This window comes from Betta splendens, chromosome 22 (genome assembly GCF_900634795.4).
Source record: "Betta splendens chromosome 22, fBetSpl5.4, whole genome shotgun sequence".
Lineage (NCBI taxonomy): Eukaryota > Metazoa > Chordata > Actinopteri > Anabantiformes > Osphronemidae > Betta > Betta splendens.
Genome location: NC_040900.2, coordinates 1154406 through 1175563, shown reverse-complemented (window position 1 = coordinate 1175563; position 21158 = coordinate 1154406). Strand labels below are relative to the sequence as shown.

Below are 21158 nucleotides of genomic sequence, written 5' to 3'. Positions count from 1 at the left end.
AAAGGAAGCACAATCAATTTCAATGTAAACCTTTGACTGTTGGGTTCATTTACAGGAAGCTGTATGTATGATAAGTAGTTTGGGATCCAGAAGAGACCGAAGCAGAAGTCCTCCAGAAGGGCCTCCATCAAAAATCTTTATCCGAACTAAAGACAAAACTCCACTTTTGACACAACCAACTCAGCAGCTTGAGACAAAGTTAGGTCCACCTGAGCTCCACAAAACATTTGTGCCAAAGATAGTGGTGCAGGAAGTTGGACAGGAAAAAACGACTTCTCCACCAATGCCTTACACCTATGCACAAGCTGTTATTGGAATGAGGACAAAGTCTCCACCAGAGACTGGCTATATGGATACAACTACACACAGGCTACAGCACAGACAGGAACAAGGACTCATACTGCAGCAGAAACAAATTAATCGACAGATTGAGAAACAGCAGCAAAGACAAGATGCAAAGCATCAACAGCAGGTGTATCATGTGGAACCGCTGCCTTCAGAACCACAAGAATGGCAACAGAAAGAGGACAAAGAAAAGGTGGAGCAGCAGCAGGTAGAAGTCCATCAGTCTCAAGTCCAGCCACATCTGTCGCAAACCGATTCTGACATGAAACAGAACCAGGATTTCCAGGAGCAGGCTCTTCCTCAACGACTTGTGAAGAAACCACCCATGAGCTCAGAGGAACTTCAAAGTAAAAAGGCTCGGGCCACAAAGAATCGGCCCTGGCTTCAAAAACCCTCTTCAGGAGAACATAACGCTCCATCCTCATGTCCAGAACAAGATTCCACTCAAGACCTAGTCTGGACTACACAGACATCTGTTGAGATTGTTCAGCAAGGGAAAGAACAACAGAGACAAACACAGGAACCTCATTTAGATCAGCAGCACCAAGAACAAATTCAACATCGGCAACTGGAACGACAGCAGAAACAACAGACACAACAGACCATTAAAAAACCTCTACAACCAGATTCAGAGACTCACACTGTAACAGCTAAGCATCACCAGGAAAGCAAGTCAGAACCTCATACAACGGTTCAGTCTACATCCCAGAAAGTGCTTCACACACAAGTGCAGTCCACACAAGTGTTGCACACAGATGACCAACAATCACTGACGATCACGTCTCAGACCAGAGTGAGCCAGGGTCAGTTACAAAAACAAGCCCTTCCACAAACTTATAGTCCAGTGAAATCCCAATCCTCGAATCAGCCGCTGACACAAGTACTGCTTCAACCCCAGGGTCCATCTCAGCCCCCAACATGTGTCCCATCTGAGCCTCAGCCAGGTATGCAATCACAGCTTCACCTCCTGGGTGTAGCTCATGGGCCAGCTCATGCTCAAGTCAGACTTTCTTCACCGATGCAGGGTCCATTGCATGGCCAAATTCAACCATCTACGCCATCTCACATACAATTCCATAGTCCTCAAAAGGCATGGGCCCCTGTCAGACCACCGTCCCCTAAGCCACCTACACAGACTCCACCTCCAAGCTACGCCCCGTCAGTGCCGCAGCCTCCCGGCCACGCTCCCTCAATGCCCCAGCCTCCCGGCCACGCTCCTTCAGTGGCTCCGCCCCCCAGCCACGCCCCGTCAGTGCCGCAGCCTCCCGGCCACGCTCCGTCGATGCCCCAGCCTCCCGGCCACGCTCCGTCAATGCCCCAGACTCCCGGCCACGCTCCTTCAGTGGCTCCGCCCCCCAGCCACGCTCCCTCAATGCCCCAGCCTCCCGGCCACGCTCCATCAATGCCCGAGCCTCCCGGCCACGCGCCGTCAATGCCCCAGCCTCCCGGCCACGCGCCGTCAATGCCCCAGCCTCCCGGCCACGCGCCGTCAATGCTCCAGCCAATGATTCCTCAGCCTCAAACCCAACATCAAAGACATATTCAGCCAAAGACCCAACAAAGTACTACTGACCAAATTCATACCCAGGATTTAACTCTGGTGCAGCCCCACCCTCAGCCTAAGGCACAGACTGAAATTCGTGTTCAGGCAACTCAGGCCCAAACTTTAACTCAACATATAACTCATCCTCAACCTGCAGTCCTGCCCCCAGGCTGTCCTCAGACTCCCACACCCACCTTTGCACAGCCACCATCAGATCAGTCTCCAGGATATATGTCCCAAAGCCAGCTACAGTCTTGGACTCAGGTCAGAGCCTCATCACCAATGTCTGCACACCTTCCAAAGGGTGTGGCACAACCTCAGCTTTTCCCCCAAGCTTACTCCCAGGCCTGTTCACCATCCCAGCAGTGGACACCCAAACCAGACCCACCAAATCAAGCCATTGTCCAAGCATATCCTCAGCAAATGAGCCAAGCTCCTCAGTCTTTTCTATCTGGTCCGGCTCCACCTCAGTGGCCTCAAGCTGGGCCTCAGCAGGGACCTCAGATAGGGTCTCCAGGATATCCTGTCGCGGGACCACCATATGTTCTGCCCCAGATGCAGCCACAAACCCAATCCTGGCCTCAGACACAACTCCAAATAAGCCCCCCCAGTGTCATGCAAACTCAAATGAGAGCATACAATGTGGTTCACATCCAGACTCAACAAGATCAGGTTCAACAACAGACTTGGAATCAGGCACCACCGCAACTTCAGCCCCACCCTTCTCCCCAGACTCGCCCTCAGCAGTATCCACAGGTTCAACCTCAAATCTTCCATCCCTCTCAACCTCAAATGCCTCTTCAACCACATCCACAACATGTACAGCCCGAGTACCAGTTAAAAGCAGAATCTCAAACTCACTTCCAGATACAATCCTCCATTCAAGCACAGTTCCACACCCAGCCTCAACTCAATCTACAGTTCCAGCAACCTGTTCTACCAGCCAAACATGAAGCCTCGGAGATTCACTCACAAAGTCAAACAAAAGAAGAATTGCCTCCACAACAACAATCACCAGTTGTTCAGTCATCTACTGAAATTAAAATTCAGCCTCCAACCCAACCTAAGGCTAAATTACCACCTCAATCCAAACGTGAACACATGCCAGCACAAGCCACAGTCCAGTCACTGAGCAAGTCCAATGTTGAATCCATCCAACAAATGCAAATCCAAACCGCAACACAGCACAAGACTCAATCACCAGCAAAACCCAAAATTCAGTCAACAACCCAACACAAGTTTCAGACATTATCTCAGTCACCACCAGAGCTGCATCAGGCTCAGTCACAACTACTGCCCAAGGCTCAAACAACACAACAGTCCAATGCTCAGTCACCCCTACAAGACAGACCACAGACCCAACTCCCTCTACAGTCAAAACCCCAAAGACAATCTCCACCTGAACCCAAGCCTACACCTACACAAACCCTTCTTCCTCAGGTCAGTGTTCTTCCTCAGTCCCAGGCTGAGTCACCAGACTTTTGCGGCATACCTCCGCCCCTGGCTCAGGTACCTCCTCAGGCCTACACAGAGGCTTATGCCAAGGCCCAGGCTTTGGCACGGAATGGCTTTGAGGAGGCCAAGCACTGTCTGCAGCAGCACATCCTGGAAGCGATCAGCGTCTTCAAGGATAAACGTATTTCACCAGACCAAGTTTCAGTGAAAGAGGTACGGATAGCTTTGATTTCTGTCAGTTTCTGTTTTTTTCACGTTTCTGTTTAGTTTTATTCTGAAGCAAGCATTTTCTTTAGTTAGTAAAGGTAGTATGTGTCGCCCCTAGGAAACTCTCAGAACCTTGGACCCGGAATTATTAGAAGAGTTCCTCAGGGCAGCCAAAGGCATGGAGGCCTTTTGTACCCCCTCACAGCTCCGAGACATGGAGTTCTTCACTCAGTCTGTAAAGACACAGTGGGAGGTACAGTAGGACACTAAGTGACCTGTTACAATTTGCAAGAAATGTTGAAAGATTTATTTCTCATCAACTGATAATCTCAGACTTTTTTTACATTAACAAGGATTTATGTGACACATTTAAATAGTAAAAATACTAAAACATATTCTGCCTTTGGTTAAAATATGAATGTCAGCAAATTGCTAATTGGCCTGCATGTAAAACATTAACAAACTAACGTGTTTAATTTAATTTGTGTATCTCCAGGCTGTGAGAGCCGAGATCTTTGGTTTTTTACAACAGTTACAGTTTGAAGTAACAAGGAAAGACTTTAACAAAGCTGGTCTGCAGTGTGAGATCCACTTAAGCTCCCAAATAGATCAACCATCCCAGGTAGTTAATTTACTAGAGCTCAGGTTTCGGGACGTTTTCTTTAGTGGATGAGTGTGCAGCCTTTGCCTGCTGTGCTTATCTAAGCTCTTCCCCCCTCTTCTTTTTATGCCTCCAAGGACACTGGACTTGGTAATTGTGACACTTGATTTGTTTTCCTTGCCCTAGGATTGCTGTTCTGCTTGGGGTGTGTGCATCAAAAAAACTAATTTAAATGAAAGTAGTAGCAGGTATAGCACTACCAACATTGAATACAGATGACAATGCAGTTCAGCATATTTACTGTGCAGTAAATGTTAGCTGCTGTCATCTGGGGTTGGTTATGTTGTGCATTTGCCTTTTAAGGATGTTTCACCCAACAATGATTATAAATCTGTTCTTTTTAAATCAAATGAGAGGTTGCATGCTGTGTACCTAGTGAATACCAAACAGTACCTGCTCGCTCCGTCTCCAGGCTTGCTTCTCAGAGGCTGGAAGCTTTGCCCAAGCAGAGCATCACCTTGAGGCCTTGAAAGAGCTGTGTGACACCCTGAGTCCAGAGGATGCACACCTCCTGGCCCAGACTCAGCTGAGTGAGTGTGAGAAGAGGCTGGCTGCCATCCAGCACCAGTTCAGTGGGGACCAAGAAGCACCTCTACCTGATTCTAGGTAGGATATTATAATGCTGGAGACGCTGGCATTAATTCCATTGAAAGCCACAGATTCCATACATTTCACTTTCACTTCACGCTTGTTTTGCAATGAACAGTTAAAAAGAAACAGAAAAGTCATGATTCTTGCTATTTGTTCACAGGGTTCCAGTTTTCAGTGAAGATGTAATGATACAAAAAGAGACTTCAAAACTGAGTGACAAGCAGCAGGTCTCCGCTGAGGTATGACTCAGACAAACCATGACCTTAGTGCTGTTTCATTTATATCTGAACATTACCATTATCGTTATTCATTGCTATCAAGAATCATTTTTAACATGCTTTAATAACAGATAATGGGCTTTTCCTTCAGGTGCCTCAGGTCACAGTAAAGACAGTCAGTATGGAGAAGAGGGAGTTTCAGACACAGGTGTCTACTGAGGAAGAAGCCAGCAAAAAGGAGGCTGCAGAAAGGTAGTGTGAACTCAGCATCATCTAGAGTTTTATATTAACATGCAATTTGTGGTCAGTTATGTTCATGCTCTGTTTATCTATCTTATCCAAAATGTCGCAAAATGTAGATATGAAAGTTGTAAGAAGACACTGCAAACACAACTGTCTAAAAATGAACAGGCCATCAACGATAACCCCTCTGACTCAGTGTCTCTCAAAGGGCTGCATACACGACTGCAGGAAATACAGGTAGGTGTGTGTGTGTGTGCGTGTGTGAAATGCAGAATTTAAAACATTAAATAAATTCACTCATCTGTTGAACTTCTCTCTTTGCAGTTTTTGAGGCAGGAAACTGGATCCTTATGGTCTGAGTATACAAACCAGTGCTCTTCATTCACTGGGAGTAGTAGTGTAGAGCAGGAGAAGGCAGAGCTGCAGGAGATGTGGCACAGCCAACAGTCCACGCTTCAGAGGAGAGGCAGCTCTTTGGGCACTGCCCTCAGACAGATCGACTCCACCGAGAACCACATGGTGGACTTCACCGACCGCCTGGATCGTTACCTCAGACTGCCCAAAGACATCACTGCCTTCACCCTGACCAATACTAACATCCTGAAGGATATTAAGGTGAGTGTTTGTTACTGTGTCTATTATAAAGATGCAGATCTTCTAAAACCCTTGAGACTGGAGTAAAATAACTGATGTCGGTGGAAACACTACAGTGATTACATTCGCACTTCTGCCATCTCATTTCAACTTGTGTCATTCTTCTGTAGGAACTGGATGACAACATCCAGAATGAACTAGACCAGTTGTCACGTCTGGACTCTGAATCCAGTGATCTTGACCCCAGAGATAGCTTCCCTTTGTCCCGTGAGGTTGAGACTCACAAGACCAGTCTGGATCAGCTCCGACAGCAGGTTCGGAAGAGTGAAGCAGCTGCCCGCGCCCTGGACCGCTTCCTTATGTCGCTGCGAGCTGTGGATGAAGATATATCTGGAGTCCAGGGCGCCCCCTGCAGTGACGCTGTCAAACTGCAGGATTGTCGTTCTAAGCTGTCTCTGATCAAGCAGAGCATCGAGAGTCTAAAGGAAAAAGCACCTCAGCTGGATCTGCTCCTGCAGGGGGCCCGACTGACGGTGACCAGGGACTGCGTGCCTGCCTCTTGCCTGGACATGGTGACTGCCTTGCTCAGTAGGCTGGAGGAGGCTGATGGTGCATTGGCCAAGAAGCAGGAGGGAATCAGGAAGGACACGCAGAACAAATCCCTTGGGTTGAGGAAGAGGACGCTGCTGGGAGACCTCAGAAAGCTGCAACAGACAATAGAAATGCAAGGCTTGAAGGAGCCCACACTGCCTGCTGTGCAACATGGGTATGCAGCGAGTGTCCTTTCACCATGTTACTGTGTTTGTATTTCAGTTCTTTGCTGAATTAAATTTTTTTCTTCTGTTTGTGTTTTGGATATCACCCCTTTTATTTAAGCCTTTTAATGTTTTTGTGCTGCAAATAATAATTTGAGACAGACATATTGAATTATTTTGACAATAATTCATATGTTTGTTTACTTTCCAGGCTTTGTGCCCTGTCAGATTTGGAGGCTCAACTGCAGACTCTGCATGCAGAGCTTCAGAACCTTCGAGAACTTCAGAAAAAAGAGGGAGGAGGAGAGCACCTCCTGGAGGAGGTGGAGACTCAGTGGAAGCAGATGCATAGAGGCTTTTCAGAAAGGTGGGTTGGTTTCAGAACAAATGGAAGGTTTGGAAGTTACTGACTCTCATCACATCCACTAAAGTGAGTTGCATTAACTCTGTAGCTCCTACTGTAGGTATCACATTAGTCAACTAGTCATTGTACCTTCTGTGTACTAATGCCCCCTTTTCTGGTTCAGGAAAAAGCAGTTTCACATAATCTTGGAGCTTTTGAAGAAGTTTCAGAGCTGCCGCGGTAACTTGAGCAGCACCATACAGAGAGCAGAGCAGACTATCGGTGAACAGGCATCTTACATGGGCAAGGACAACCTGCAGAGGAGTATGAGCAAGGTGTGTAGAGGTTTTTCTGTGACTGAATACACATTTGTATGCTTTCAAAGGACAGCTTTTGGTAGCATTCTGCATTTTCAACCTTTTTTCTTCTTAATCCAGGTGTGTGATATTAAGCAGGGGCTGAGTGGATTGGGGTCACAAATTGAAGATGTGAGGGGCATTTGCAGGCAGCTGCAGTCCGAACTAAAGAAATTCCCAGAGTGCAGTGAGACTTCCTTTGAAGCAGAGGCTGAGACACTGATGGACAACTGGTTGGATGTAAGCATCTAGGCACAGGAATATATTATTATATTTTTGTGTACAGTGTGTTACAGATCTAGTGCATGTATTTGTTCCAAATAAAGTAACAGATCAAAGTCAAAAATCTACCATCTACCATATGTGAAACATAAAAAAAAATCTGAAATAATAAAAGACCCTATGGCTACTTATTTTGAGCCAACTTTTTGGTGCTCTTTAGGTGACTGAGAAGACAGATTCTTACATGGATAACCTCCGAGTCGGCCTGGAACTGTGGGAGAAGCAGCTGATGCTGGGGGCAGAGGTGGACAGCTGGGCAGGAGCCAAGCTGGCCCTGTTTGCAGAGAGCCATCCCTTCCACAATGAACAACAAGTACTCAACATGAGGGTGAGGTCACCAAACAAGTAAAATGCACGTTTTAGGCAGTAAGGATCTTTTAATACATGTCTGTCATTCTGTAGGATGACATCCACGCCAATGAGGAAAACATTGAACATTTTCACAAGAAGTCTGCAGAGATCCAAGAGATGCTGCAAAGTCAGGAGGCTCCACTGGAACTGCAGGTTAGTCAATGCTATGTCCCCACTTCATGTTCACCAAATTCTGTGTGTTGCATTGATTAGATGTATGTTAATGTGTTTTTACAATGCCTCGTTTCTTAACTACTTAAAAGGTCATTGAAACCCAACTGAGGAAGAGAATAGAGCAAGTGAAGGAGCTGTTTACTGACTGCACTGACGTCTTTGAGGAGCTGGTAGCTGTGAAGAAACATCTTGCTGAAAAGATCGAGGAGTGTCAGTCTGCTGTGGATAATGTCCAGTGTTCCGTCACTAAGCTAGATGCCTCAGGCCCAAACATTGAATCCCAAATACAGGTACACAGCAGTTTCAGACTGCAACTGTAACTTCTGCAGTTTATTGCTTTAATCTATAGACATTACTTTTGAGTTTTATTTCTTATTCTCACCAGGATTTGTGTGATGATCTGGATGAACAGGAGAAACAGGCTGAGGATGTGTTCAAGGAGGTTGGTTTGGTTTCCAGTGTGGCCAGTCCTCAGGTACTGGAGGCGCTGTCTGTTGACTGCAGCAAGCTGAAGGACGCCATCTCACGCACCAGAGATATGATCCACCTAAAGAGAGAGGAGAGAGAAAAGGGTCTGCTTAAAGTTATCGAAGGTTAGTCATAGCTTTTCAGATTTCACTTTAGTGGCTTGTGTTGATGCCAAAATAACGGAGTGTGTTCCTGTAGATGAACGGCAGTCATTTGAGGAATGGTTCCAGGACTTGCAGCTGTCTGTAAATGAATGCTTTGAGAACCCTGAGTGCAGAACAGATGTGGAAACATCTCTGCAACGACTGATTGTAAGTAGATGAATAGATTAGTCATTTAATAAATCATTATTAAGATAAAGATGCCTTCTTACTTAGCTTTAACATAAACACTCTCCTTTAGGGTTTCTTAAAGTCCAAGGATGCAGAGCGACGTCTGGACCAGCTGAAAGCTGAGCTGGAGCGAGGCAGCCAGCAGATTCCTTCACAGCAGCTGCCTGAGCTCACCGACTGGCTGAAGGAGCAGCAGGAGGAGGTTGGCATGTTCAGAACCCACTGCCACAACAGGCAGAAAAAAATAGAGTCGCTCCTCGTCGACTTGAACAGGTAATTGTTCGAGGGTTTGCCTTAGTTTGAAAATATACAAACCTGTAGTGACTTTAAATCAACATTTTCTTTGTTTGTGTTTGTTTTTATATTTTCTAGTCTGCAAAAGCAGCATGACAGCTTCCGTGATTGGCTGCAGACTAAAGAAAAGCAGTCTGTGGTGTCAGACAAAGTTAAACTTCTTTATAAAGATCTTCAGGATGAGAGGTGATTTCCAACATTCTTTGCAGCCAGACATAGCAATATTTTAGTTCATTCAGTATATGTTTAAAAAATGTTAACTATTTTTGAAAGATTGTTAGTCCGGATCTGAATAAAACATAATGCATGATCCTCTATATGCTGTGTGATGCTTCTACGTATAGATGGTTTGACTTGTATCTCCCTCTTTTCACATGACAGTGGTAGAGCTGATTCTCTCAGTGAGATGTTAGCATCTGTCCGCAGACAAGGCGTCAGATGTGACTGCCTTCTGAAGGACAGTGATAACTTAATACAGCGCTACCGGAACCTGCAGGCCAGGCTCCAGAAACAGGTGGAAGTCCAAGAAGCTCTTAAGGGGGAGTATGACAGATTTAACACTGAAGCTGAGAATACTAGGACCTGGATGACTGACCTTCTGCAAACCCTCACCTCCACTGACACACAGGCAGAGGACATGAAGAGCAAAGCACAGGTCAATAAAGCAACATCAGCATCATAAGAGTCAGAATATGTTTGCAAGCACATGTTTTTTATTTTTAATGTCCTTTGTCATCAGATAATCCTAACTGCCCAGCCTACGGGAGACTCAAAGCTGATAAACCTGATAAGCCAAAGCCAGAGTCTGTGTGAGCAGGAGGACCTAGAAGACAGTAGAAAGGAAAAGGTCCAGCAGTTGCTTAGAACAATGGATGAGCAGTGGAGGCTAGTACTGCAGACAGCTGGAGAGGCTCTCAAGAAGGCAGAAACACGAGCCCTGTTAGACAACGACATGGATGCTTTCAGAACCCAGAATGAAAACTTTCATTCATGGATTAGAGACCAGGAGAATAAGCTGCAGTCTGTCGCGGCTCACATGCAAGTTGAAGAAAAGCTACAGATTGCACAGGTAAGTTCAAAATTGCATGTGAATTAATTAGGTTACGTTTAACAATATTAGGGTGTCAATGACAATGAGGTCACCTAAAGAATATTCTTGTTCTACACAGGCGACACTCAGCTCTCAGTCTAGGGGAGAGTCAAAGCTTCAGGATTTGAAGAAACAAGGGCAAAGTCTGTGCGAAAACCTGGACTTGGAAGAAAATAGAAGACAAGATGTTCAGGATGCAATCAGAGACACAGAGGAGACCTGGAGGGAGGTCTTGAGAGCTGCTGAGGAGGCTGTAAACAAGGCAGAGACTGAAGCTGCAAAAGAAAGAGACTTTAATGATTTTAAAAGCCAAAGCGACAGCATCCGGTCCTGGATCACAGAGCAGAGACAGAAGCTCTCAGAAACCTTCAGCAGCCACACACAGTATGAGGAAAGGTTGCAAGTTGCACAGGTGGGTTTAAATATATTATAACAATGGATCTCAATATAAAGTTTGGTGGTACAGCTCAGACCATTTTCAACTATAATAAAGCAGTCAAATGCTTACATGGTCTCACAGTCTCCTCCTGACCTTCTAAAGTTCCCCTTTCTTGATTTCTGTGTTTTAGGCTGTTCTGAATTCCAAACCTGAGGGACAGACCAAACTGCTCAACCTGAAGAAACAAGGTGAAGGCCTTAAGGAGAGCAGGAACACCGAAGTTCAACTTCTGATAACAGTGATAGAGCAACAGTGGAACAACGTGCTGCAGACTGCTGGACAGATGGAGCAACAGTGTCTTTCTGATGATTTTGAGGCTCAGAGTAAAAACGCCCAGACCTGGATCAGAGACATACAGCAGAAGCTACAGTCAGTGGGCAGTCACATTCCACCTGTAGAGAGATGTCACACAGCTCAGGTCTGTTTGAATTTATTTAACTGTGCTGGTTTAAAGATTTTCTGTATAAGAGATTCATATTAATGCTATTGGATAGTACAGAATTAATTTTGACACTTTTTCCCAACTGAGCCAAGATAACCTGTCAAAACTAAATAAAGGGATGGCTAAAAATGTGGAAGCAAAACTGACTAATAATTTCTAAGGGTCTTTTCCATGTTCATTTAGCGACTTGTTGTCGCATATCAGTGTCACAGTCTTCCTGTCGGTTGATTCTGAGATATTAAGGTTTAATAACTAACAATAAGTAAATTGCGTCTTGCAGACGATCTTGAGCTCCAGACCTGAAGGTGATTTTAAGGTGAACAACCTGAGGAGACGAGGCCAGAGCCTGTGTGAGCATCAGTACAGTCAGGAAGGCAGGAAGGCAAACGTCCAGCAGACAGTCAAGGAAACAGAGGAGCTGTGGAGGGAAGTCCTGCAAGCTGCTAAGCAGGTCGAGATTGCTGCAGAGCTTCAGATCAGCCAGGATGAGGAGAGGAGAAGGCTGGAGGTGAGAAGGTTCATCTAACTGAACAAGTCACAGAAACTTTGAGAAGAACATCATAATGTGGGGATCTTTTCTGTTTTAGTTGAGGGAATTTGATGATCATCAGCAGGACACTGACCGTTGGCTTCTAGCCCTGCAGCAGCAAGTGGATTTGTTGAGCAGCCAGACCAAGGCTGATGACAGACTACAGACTGCACAGGTAAGTAAACTAAGATGTGTGGACAAAGGACAGCACAGTAAACTAGTTGACTGTCGACATGCCTTGGCTTTTGTCTTATCCTCAGTCTATTATGGGCACTAAGCCTCAAGGAGAATCAAAGCTGCAGGAGCTAAAGAGAAGAGCTCAGGGTTTGTGCAGTCAGGACATTGAGGAACACAAAAAACAAGAGGTTCAACAAAAACTAAGAGTTGCTGAGGAGCAGTGGATTAGAGTTCTGCAAGAGGCCAAACAGGCCCTGGATAAGGCTGAGAGGCAGTGTGATGTAGAAGGCCAGCTGAGGAACTACGAGTCCCTGAAACAACAGACGGGAGCCTGGCTAGAGCACAAGCAGCAGATCCTCGTTTCTCTGGAGAGTCAAGGCGATCCAGAAAAAACTATTCATACTGCACAGGTATGAACAATAAAACATTTACCGTAAACTGGATTACCAAAACAAATGTCAGATAGTTTTTATTTCATCCTCAGACTATCCTGAGCTCCAAACCTGAGGGAGATGCCAAACTGACAGAGCTGAGGAGAAAAAGCCAGAGTCTGTCTGACCAGGAGGACTTGGAGGAGCACACAAAACAAGAGGCTCAGCAGATAATAAAAGACTCAGAGGAGCAGTGGAAGAAAGTCTTACAGACCGCTGAGACCACTTTGAAGAAAGCTGAGATCCAGTACTTGCTCAACAGAGAGCTGGAAGCCTTTTGGGCCCAAGCAGGAAGCATTACAGCCTGGGTGAAAGAGCTACAGCAACAGGCCGATTGTAAAGGGAAAGGCACTATTGGCAGCCAGGCTCAGCTAAAGGACAGACTGGAGTCAGCACAGGTACGTTACGTGAAAATCCCCAAGATATTTGTGCTGAGAACAAAATAGTAATGTAATTTTAAAAAATGTGTTCAGAAGAGAAACGCTGTCAGGTAAACGTGGCGATTGTCTTTCATACTGGGCTTTTATCTTGTTTCAGCTCATCTTGAGCTCTAAGGCAAATGGTGACGGCCAAGTGACAGAGCTGAAGACACGAGCAAGGAGTCTCTGTGACCAGAAGGACCTGGAGAAGGACAAGAAACGAGCCGTTGAGCAGGCAGTCAAAGATGCTGAGAACCAGTGGAAGGGGGTCCTGCAGGCCGCTGATGACACACAGAGGTAAAAGAGCCTGGCCTTGTTTTGGGGAATTATGTTTCCCCTGTTAAGGTGAAAAAATTCAGGTCAGGTCACTTATGCAGAAACCAACTTTTTCGTGTCAGGACCAAGGTTTAATCTGTCCCTGAATGTAGTGACGTGATACAGTATAACAGGTAGAAGAGTTATTTCTGTGCACACACTGTTTTGACACCTCTTTTACCTACTGTCAACTGTTAGACAGCTGAGGAGCGTTGTGGAGAGCCAGGAGTCTTATCAGTACAAGCGAGGCCAGGCTGAAGCCCGTCTGTCTGCGCTTCAAGAGCAGACGGCCAGTCTGCCGCGTGTCTTCTCCTGGCCTGGCCTGGGAGAACGAAGACAGGCGGTGGAACAGGCCCGAGCCCTGCTGGACCAGAGCACGGCCCTAGCCCCGATTCTCTCCGACCTCCGCACACAGGTCAAGACATCACACATATGTGTCATCATTGATGTGGTATCATAAAGTGTAATGACAGCAGAGGATTCCTTTAACTTTAATGAAGGTGAAGTAATTTGTGTAAGTGTTGACTGTTCTGACCTGTGCTGTTCTAGGCTGCAGAGCTGCATGAGATCACACAGGACCCCTGCTGGTGTGAGCCTTCTTGGCAAACCATGGAAGCCTGCATCCCTGCTCTGCTGAAGCAGCAAGCAGTGAGTTACACCTTGAACAGAGACAGCAGTATTTTCAGTGTGAAGACTCACAATGGACACTGCATGTTCCTTCCTGAGTAAATAATCAGGAATCACATGTCGTTGTTTCAGGATGCAGTTGCCAACCTGGAGCAAGGCATCTTAACAGAGAGGCAGTGCACCCAATTGATTGAGCAGCATGAAGCAGCTCAGGACTGGCTGAGAGAACAGGTCAAAGGCCTTGGAGCTCCTCCTATGGACAGACAGACTCTGCACAGCACTGTCAACACACTGAAGGTCAGATAATATGACACAAACCACAAAGTAATGAGAATCCAGTGTCGTCACTGAAGGGTCTTATTTACAGCAAGCAATGACTAATTGTCAGTATTTTATTTTTTATATTATTTTGTACCAACACCAGCTGATTCTAAATTCTAATTCTCTGCGTCGCCTTCTCGCTGCGGTTGCCAGGCTTTGCTGCAGACAGTGGACCGGGAACAAAGGGAGATGAAGGAGCTGGACACTGCCAGGGACAGGCTGATGGGTCTGTGTACCCAAGGAGGTCAGGATGCTGTGACCCTGGAGGTGAGTCACCTCCAGGATCTCTGTGCCGATTCTGAGCGCGATGTGAGAGAGCACCTGACAGTCTGTGAGACGAGGCTGGAGGAACTGGACAGTCAGCTGGCCAGAAGGGTTCATGACCTGACGGAGAGAGCTGCAGCCCTGCAGTGGGAGCTCCGCTCTCTGGACCAAGCTCTCAGTTACAGTGAACCACAGAACAACATTCCTCAGCTCCAACAGCGTTGGCTCAGTCTTGAGGTTATTTCTACTTAATTTATTCAAGTGCATACTTTAATCTTATTACAACAGATCATTTAATGTAATGTAACTGCATATTTATCCAACTTTATAATATCTTTAGAAGTTTTACTTATGTAATATCTTTTTTCTTTCAGAATTGTAAAATGTTACTACAGGCTTTGGGTGTGAAAGTCTGTGATTTGCACCAGGAAGTGACATCCACGTTAGTTGCCCAGGAGCTGCCAGCAGAAATGATCAGTTCAGTTGAATCTTTAAGCAAACAACATCACAGGTAGGAACAACAACTCGGATAAAATCAACCATTTGTCCCTGTTCACTAGTGGGGCTGTGTTTAGTTTACAGTCATTTTATGTAAATGTAATTTTATTGTGTTACAGTCTAGAGTCCAGGCTGATTGAGCATCAGGCGGCCTGCTCTACAAACACTGCTCGCTATTTGACACATTGTCTTGACAGCCTTCAACAGTGGAGCCAGACGCCATCAGAGCCAGTTACTTCTGCTCAGGTTGATTTAAATTACATTATTGAACCTAAAGGCATATGCGAAGTAATGAACCCATTGTTTTGCTGTTGATTTTGCGTATTTGAATGTTTTCAGCTTTTATTCAGCGATTTATTGGTTGACATCCCCACAAACTGTGAAACACATTTTTTTTCCCAGCTTCACGAAACATTACAGGAGGGAGGAAAGCTGCAGCTCAGTCTACAGGACGCGCTTTCCCATCAGAAATTTCTAAAAGATTGTCTCACGCAGGACTTGTTTGAGAAACTGGAGACAGATGTTTCAGTGACATTCAGAGACACTAATGTTAAAAAAGCTTCACTAAAACAGAGCTTAAAGGTATTTTTTTACTTTTTTTACAGATAAATAATTACATCAGTATATGTGTTTAATGCCTCTTTTTTCCTGTAGGAACTTGACAAAAGAAGTAAACAAAAGCGGCCTGACACGCAGTCTTCTGATGTCCTTTCTAAAAATCCAGATGAAACAAACACGTCTGTGGTGGTACCACCACGGAAAAAACGTTTACCCGAAAAGAAATTTCAAAAACAAGATGGACTTTTACTGGAGGAAGAATCTTTGAAAGCTGAGTCGGTGCAAATTGAATCAACTGCATCAGTAGTTACTCTTAAAGCAACTGCAGAGGACACAAGTAGCAGTGGTGTTGAGCAAACCAGAACTATAATAAGAGAAACTGTTGGGAAAACCGAGGCCTTAAAAAAACCTGACAGCCAAATAATTGAAGCTGTTGTTGAAAAAGCCAAAGTTAAAGCAACAAGGAGGACATCAAAGGAGGGTCCTGAAGATCAGCAACCATGTCCAACTGCCCATACAATCACAAATGAAACTACTGTTGTGCAAATGGGTAAGTTTTCAGCACCCGAAAGAAAGACAAAGGGTCTGAAGACTTCTCCAGAACTTACCACCAAGGTTGCAGCTGAGATCACACAAGAACCTGTCAGACAGAAGTCTTTAGAGGAACCTGAGACAAAACAAACCCAAATCATCAGGAAGTCCAAAAGCTTTGATATATCTGCTCCTCAAAAGACAATATCTATCAGTGGTACAACTACTCAAGACGATTCAAACCAAACTGAGAAAGACGCTACTTCAGTGGTTCAGGCAGTCATCAGAACAGCTGTTGGTACAATTGTGGAAGAGCTGGAGCAGTCACCAACCACAACAGTGTCAACAAGCTCAGAGGTCCCTCATCTTGGGGAAGAACAGAGCACAGAGAAGCCTAATAGTCCAGTAACTGATGATGCTGTTGTGGAACCATCCAGAAGGACGTCAAAGGACATTCCTTACAGTCAACAACCAGCTTCAAGTCCAGATATAATTAAAGGACCGACTAAGACTACTGATGTGGAATTAGGTAAGGTTTCACCACCCAAAAGAAAGACAAAGGGTCTGAAGACTTCTCCAGAACTTTGCACCAAGGTTGTAACTGAGATCACCCGAGAACCTGTCAGACAGAAGTGTTTAGAGGAAACCCAAATGAAACAAACCTTAATCAGCAGGAAGTCAAAAGGTTTGGATGTTTCTTCTTCTCAAGAGCCACTGTCTCCCCCAGTTGGAACAACTGATGTGGCATCTGTGGAAGTGGAGAAGGACATTGGTAGAGAAAAGACCACATCAATTGTACAGACTGTCACAGAAACAACCAAGTCTGTCATAGTGGTAGAAGAAAGTATCTCTCCAAGCTCAGGAGTTTCAGAAAGTTCAGACATTTGTCTCTCTAAGAAAACAGAGGCCACAGAGAAACCAGACAGCCAAATAAGTGAAGCTGTTGTTGGCAAAACCAAAGTTATAGCAACAAGGAGGACATCAGAGGAGGGTCCTGAATGTCAGCAACCATGTCCAACTGCCCATATAATCACAGAACCAAATGAAACTACTGCTGTGGAAATGGGTATGTCTTCACCACCCAAAAGAAAGACAAAGGGTCTGAAGCCTTCTCCAGAACTTGCCACCCAGGTTGCAGCTGAGATCACACAAGAACCTGTCAGACAGAAGTCTTTAGAGGAACCTGAAACAAAACAAACCCAAATCATCAGGAAGTCCAAAAGCTTTGATATATTTGCTCCTCAAAAGACAATACCTATCAGTGGTACAACTACTCAAGACGATTCAAACCAAACTGAGAAAGACGCTACTTCAGTCGTTCAGGCAGTCATCAGAGCAGCTGTTGGTACAATTGTGGAAGAGCTGGAGCAGTCAGCAACCACAACAGTGTCAACAAGCTCAGAGGTCCCTCATCTTGGGGAAGAACAGAGCACAGAGAAGCCTGATAGTCCAGTAACTGATGATGCTGTTGTGGAATCATCCAGAAGGACGTCAAAGGACATTCCTGACAGTCAACAACCAGCTTCAAGTCCAGATATAATTAAAGGACCAACGAAGACTACTGATGTGGAAGTAGGTAAGGTTTCACCACCCAAAAGAAAGACAAAGGGTCTGAAGCCTTCTCCAGAACTTACCACCAAGGTTGCAGCTGAGATCACACAAGAACCTGTCAGACAGAAGTCTTTAGAGGAACCTGAAACAAAACAAACCCTAATCATCAGGAAGTCCAAAAGCTTTGATATATTTGCTCCTCAAAAGACAATATCTATCAGTGGTACAACTACTCAAGACGATTCAAACCAAACTGAGAAAGACGCTACTTCAGTGGTTCAGGCAGTCATCAGAACAGCTGTTGGTACAATTGTGGAAGAGGTGGAGCAGTCACCAACCACAACAGTGTCAACAAGCTCAGAGGTCCCTCATCTTGGGGAAGAACAGAGCACAGAGAAGCCTGATAGTCCAGTAACTGATGATGCTGTTGTGGAACCATCCAGAAGGACGTCAAAGGACATTCCTTACAGTCAACAACCAGCTTCAAGTCCAGATATAATTAAAGGACCGACTAGGACTACTGATGTGGAATTAGGTAAGGTTTCACCACCCAAAAGAAAGACAAAGGGTCTGAAGACTTCTCCAGAACTTACCACCAAGGTTGCAGCTGAGATCACACAAGAACCTGTCAGACAGAAGTCTTTAGAGGAACCTGAAACAAAACAAACCCAAATCATCAGGAAGTCCAAAAGCTTTGATATATCTGCTCCTCAAAAGACAATATCTATCAATGGTACAACTACTCAAGACGATTCAAACCAAACTGAGAAAGACGCTACTTCAGTGGTTCAGGCAGTCATCAGAACAGCTGTTGGTACAATTGTGGAAGAGGTGGAGCAGTCACCAACCACAACAGTGTCAACAAGCTCAGAGGTCCCTCATCTTGGGGAAGAACAGAGCACAGAGAAGCCTGATAGTCCAGTAACTGATGATGCTGTTGTGGAACCATCCAGAAGGACGTCAAAGGACATTCCTTACAGTCAACAACCAGCTTCAAGTCCAGATATAATTAAAGGACCGACTAAGACTACTGATGTGGAATTAGGTAAGGTTTCACCACCCAAAAGAAAGACAAAGGGTCTGAAGACTTCTCCAGAACTTTGCACCAAGGTTGTAACTGAGATCACCCGAGAACCTGTCAGACAGAAGTGTTTAGAGGAAACCCAAATGAAACAAACCTTAATCAGCAGGAAGTCAAAAGGTTTGGATGTTTCTTCTTCTCAAGAGCCACTGTCTCCCCCAGTTGGAACAACTGATGTGGCATCTGTGGAAGTGGAGAAGGACATTGGTAGAGAAAAGACCACATCAATTGTACAGACTGTCACAGAAACAACCAAGTCTGTCATAGTGGTAGAAGAAAGTCTCTCTCCAAGCTCAGGAGTTTCAGAAAGTTCAGACATTTGTCTCTCTAAGAAAACAGAGGCCACAGAGAAACCAGACAGCCAAATAAGTGAAGCTGTTGTTGGCAAAACCAAAGTTATAGCAACAAGGAGGACATCAGAGGAGGGTCCTGAATGTCAGCAACCATGTCCAACTGCCCATATAATCACAGAACCAAATGAAACTACTGCTGTGGAAATGGGTATGTCTTCACCACCCAAAAGAAAGACAAAGGGTCTGAAGCCTTCTCCAGAACTTGCCACCCAGGTTGCAGCTGAGATCACACAAGAACCTGTCAGACAGAAGTCTTTAGAGGAACCTGAAACAAAACAAACCCAAATCATCAGGAAGTCCAAAAGCTTTGATATATTTGCTCCTCAAAAGACAATATCTATCAGTGGTACAACTACTCAAGACGATTCAAACCAAACTGAGAAAGACGCTACTTCAGTCGTTCAGGCAGTCATCAGAGCAGCTGTTGGTACAATTGTGGAAGAGCTGGAGCAGTCACCAACCACAACAGTGTCAACAAGCTCAGAGGTCCCTCATCTTGGGGAAGAACAGAGCACAGAGAAGCCTGATAGTCCAGTAACTGATGATGCTGTTGTGGAATCATCCAGAAGGACGTCAAAGGACATTCCTGACAGTCAACAACCAGCTTCAAGTCCAGATATAATTAAAGGACCAACGAAGACTACTGATGTGGAAGTAGGTAAGGTTTCACCACCCAAAAGAAAGACAAAGGGGTCTGAAGCCTTCTCCAGAACTTACCACCAAGGTTGCAGCTGAGATCACACAAGAACCTGTCAGACAGAAGTCTTTAGAGGAACCTGAAACAAAACAAACCCTAATCATCAGGAAGTCCAAAAGCTTTGATATATTTGCTCCTCAAAAGACAATATCTATCAGTGGTACAACTACTCAAGACGATTCAAACCAAACTGAGAAAGACGCTACTTCAGTGGTTCAGGCAGTCATCAGAACAGCTGTTGGTACAATTGTGGAAGAGGTGGAGCAGTCACCAACCACAACAGTGTCAACAAGCTCAGAGGTCCCTCATCTTGGGGAAGAACAGAGCACAGAGAAGCCTGATAGTCCAGTAACTGATGATGCTGTTGTGGAACCATCCAGAAGGACGTCAAAGGACATTCCTTACAGTCAACAACCAGCTTCAAGTCCAGATATAATTAAAGGACCGACTAAGACTACTGATGTGGAATTAGGTAAGGTTTCACCACCCAAAAGAAAGACAAAGGGTCTGAAGACTTCTCCAGAACTTACCACCAAGGTTGCAGCTGAGATCACACAAGAACCTGTCAGACAGAAGTCTTTAGAGGAACCTGAAACAAAACAAACCCAAATCATCAGGAAGTCCAAAAGCTTTGATATATCTGCTCCTCAAAAGACAATATCTATCAATGGTACAACTACTCAAGACGATTCAAACCAAACTGAGAAAGACGCTACTTCAGTGGTTCAGGCAGTCATCAGAACAGCTGTTGGTACAATTGTGGAAGAGGTGGAGCAGTCACCAACCACAACAGTGTCAACAAGCTCAGAGGTCCCTCATCTTGGGGAAGAACAGAGCACAGAGAAGCCTGATAGTCCAGTAACTGATGATGCTGTTGTGGAACCATCCAGAAGGACGTCAAAGGACATTCCTTACAGTCAACAACCAGCTTCAAGTCCAGATATAATTAAAGGACCGACTAAGACTACTGATGTGGAATTAGGTAAGGTTTCACCACCCAAAAGAAAGACAAAGGGTCTGAAGACTTCTCCAGAACTTACCACCAAGGTTGCAGCTGAGATCACACAAGAACCTGTCAGACAGAAGTCTTTAGAGGAACCTGAAACAAAACAAACCCAAATCATCAGGAAGTCCAAAAGCTTTGATATATCTGCTCCTCAAAAGACAATATCTATCAATGGTACAACTACTCAAGACGATTCAAACCAAACTGAGAAAGACGCTACTTCAGTGGTTCAGGCAGTCATCAGAACAGCTGTTGGTACAATTGTGGAAGAGGTGGAGCAGTCACCAACCACAACAGTGTCAACAAGCTCAGAGGTCCCTCATCTTGGGGAAGAACAGAGCACAGAGAAGCCTGATAGTCCAGTAACTGATGATGCTGTTGTGGAACCATCCAGAAGGACGTCAAAGGACATTCCTTACAGTCAACAACCAGCTTCAAGTCCAGATATAATTAAAGGACCGACTAAGACTACTGATGTGGAATTAGGTAAGGTTTCACCACCCAAAAGAAAGACAAAGGGTCTGAAGACTTCTCCAGAACTTTGCACCAAGGTTGTAACTGAGATCACCCGAGAACCTGTCAGACAGAAGTGTTTAGAGGAAACCCAAATGAAACAA

General features: G+C 45.2%; 1 protein-coding gene across 11 annotated transcripts in view; it reads left to right on the top strand.

Annotated features, from left to right (window-relative positions):
* Window positions 1–19720, top strand: part of LOC114848719 (nesprin-2-like) — a 34887-nt gene extending 15167 nt beyond the window's left edge. For 9 of the 11 annotated variants that reach the window (XM_055505761.1, XM_055505759.1, XM_055505760.1 and 6 more), the window contains 36 exons: window positions 56–3556; window positions 3669–3803; window positions 4047–4172; window positions 4624–4817; window positions 4963–5041; window positions 5172–5272; window positions 5380–5500; window positions 5588–5878; window positions 6028–6623; window positions 6824–6979; window positions 7140–7290; window positions 7393–7551; window positions 7754–7921; window positions 7996–8097; window positions 8208–8408; window positions 8504–8711; window positions 8785–8897; window positions 8989–9191; window positions 9291–9398; window positions 9594–9867; window positions 9952–10281; window positions 10382–10714; window positions 10872–11159; window positions 11464–11691; window positions 11771–11887; window positions 11973–12299; window positions 12374–12718; window positions 12858–13036; window positions 13253–13469; window positions 13604–13702; window positions 13814–13978; window positions 14156–14503; window positions 14641–14777; window positions 14884–15010; window positions 15167–15346; window positions 15419–19720. In XM_055505761.1, coding sequence (XP_055361736.1) covers window positions 56–3556; window positions 3669–3803; window positions 4047–4172; window positions 4624–4817; window positions 4963–5041; window positions 5172–5272; window positions 5380–5500; window positions 5588–5878; window positions 6028–6623; window positions 6824–6979; window positions 7140–7290; window positions 7393–7551; window positions 7754–7921; window positions 7996–8097; window positions 8208–8408; window positions 8504–8711; window positions 8785–8897; window positions 8989–9191; window positions 9291–9398; window positions 9594–9867; window positions 9952–10281; window positions 10382–10714; window positions 10872–11159; window positions 11464–11691; window positions 11771–11887; window positions 11973–12299; window positions 12374–12718; window positions 12858–13036; window positions 13253–13469; window positions 13604–13702; window positions 13814–13978; window positions 14156–14503; window positions 14641–14777; window positions 14884–15010; window positions 15167–15346; window positions 15419–19573 — 14562 coding nt within the window. In that variant the 3' untranslated portion in view covers window positions 19574–19720. The remainder of the gene's footprint in view (window positions 1–55; window positions 3557–3668; window positions 3804–4046; window positions 4173–4623; window positions 4818–4962; window positions 5042–5171; window positions 5273–5379; window positions 5501–5587; window positions 5879–6027; window positions 6624–6823; window positions 6980–7139; window positions 7291–7392; window positions 7552–7753; window positions 7922–7995; window positions 8098–8207; window positions 8409–8503; window positions 8712–8784; window positions 8898–8988; window positions 9192–9290; window positions 9399–9593; window positions 9868–9951; window positions 10282–10381; window positions 10715–10871; window positions 11160–11463; window positions 11692–11770; window positions 11888–11972; window positions 12300–12373; window positions 12719–12857; window positions 13037–13252; window positions 13470–13603; window positions 13703–13813; window positions 13979–14155; window positions 14504–14640; window positions 14778–14883; window positions 15011–15166; window positions 15347–15418) is intronic. The other 2 variants (XM_055505757.1, XM_055505766.1) reach the window with 2 other exon arrangements.
* Window positions 19721–21158: the final 1438 nt, after the last annotated feature.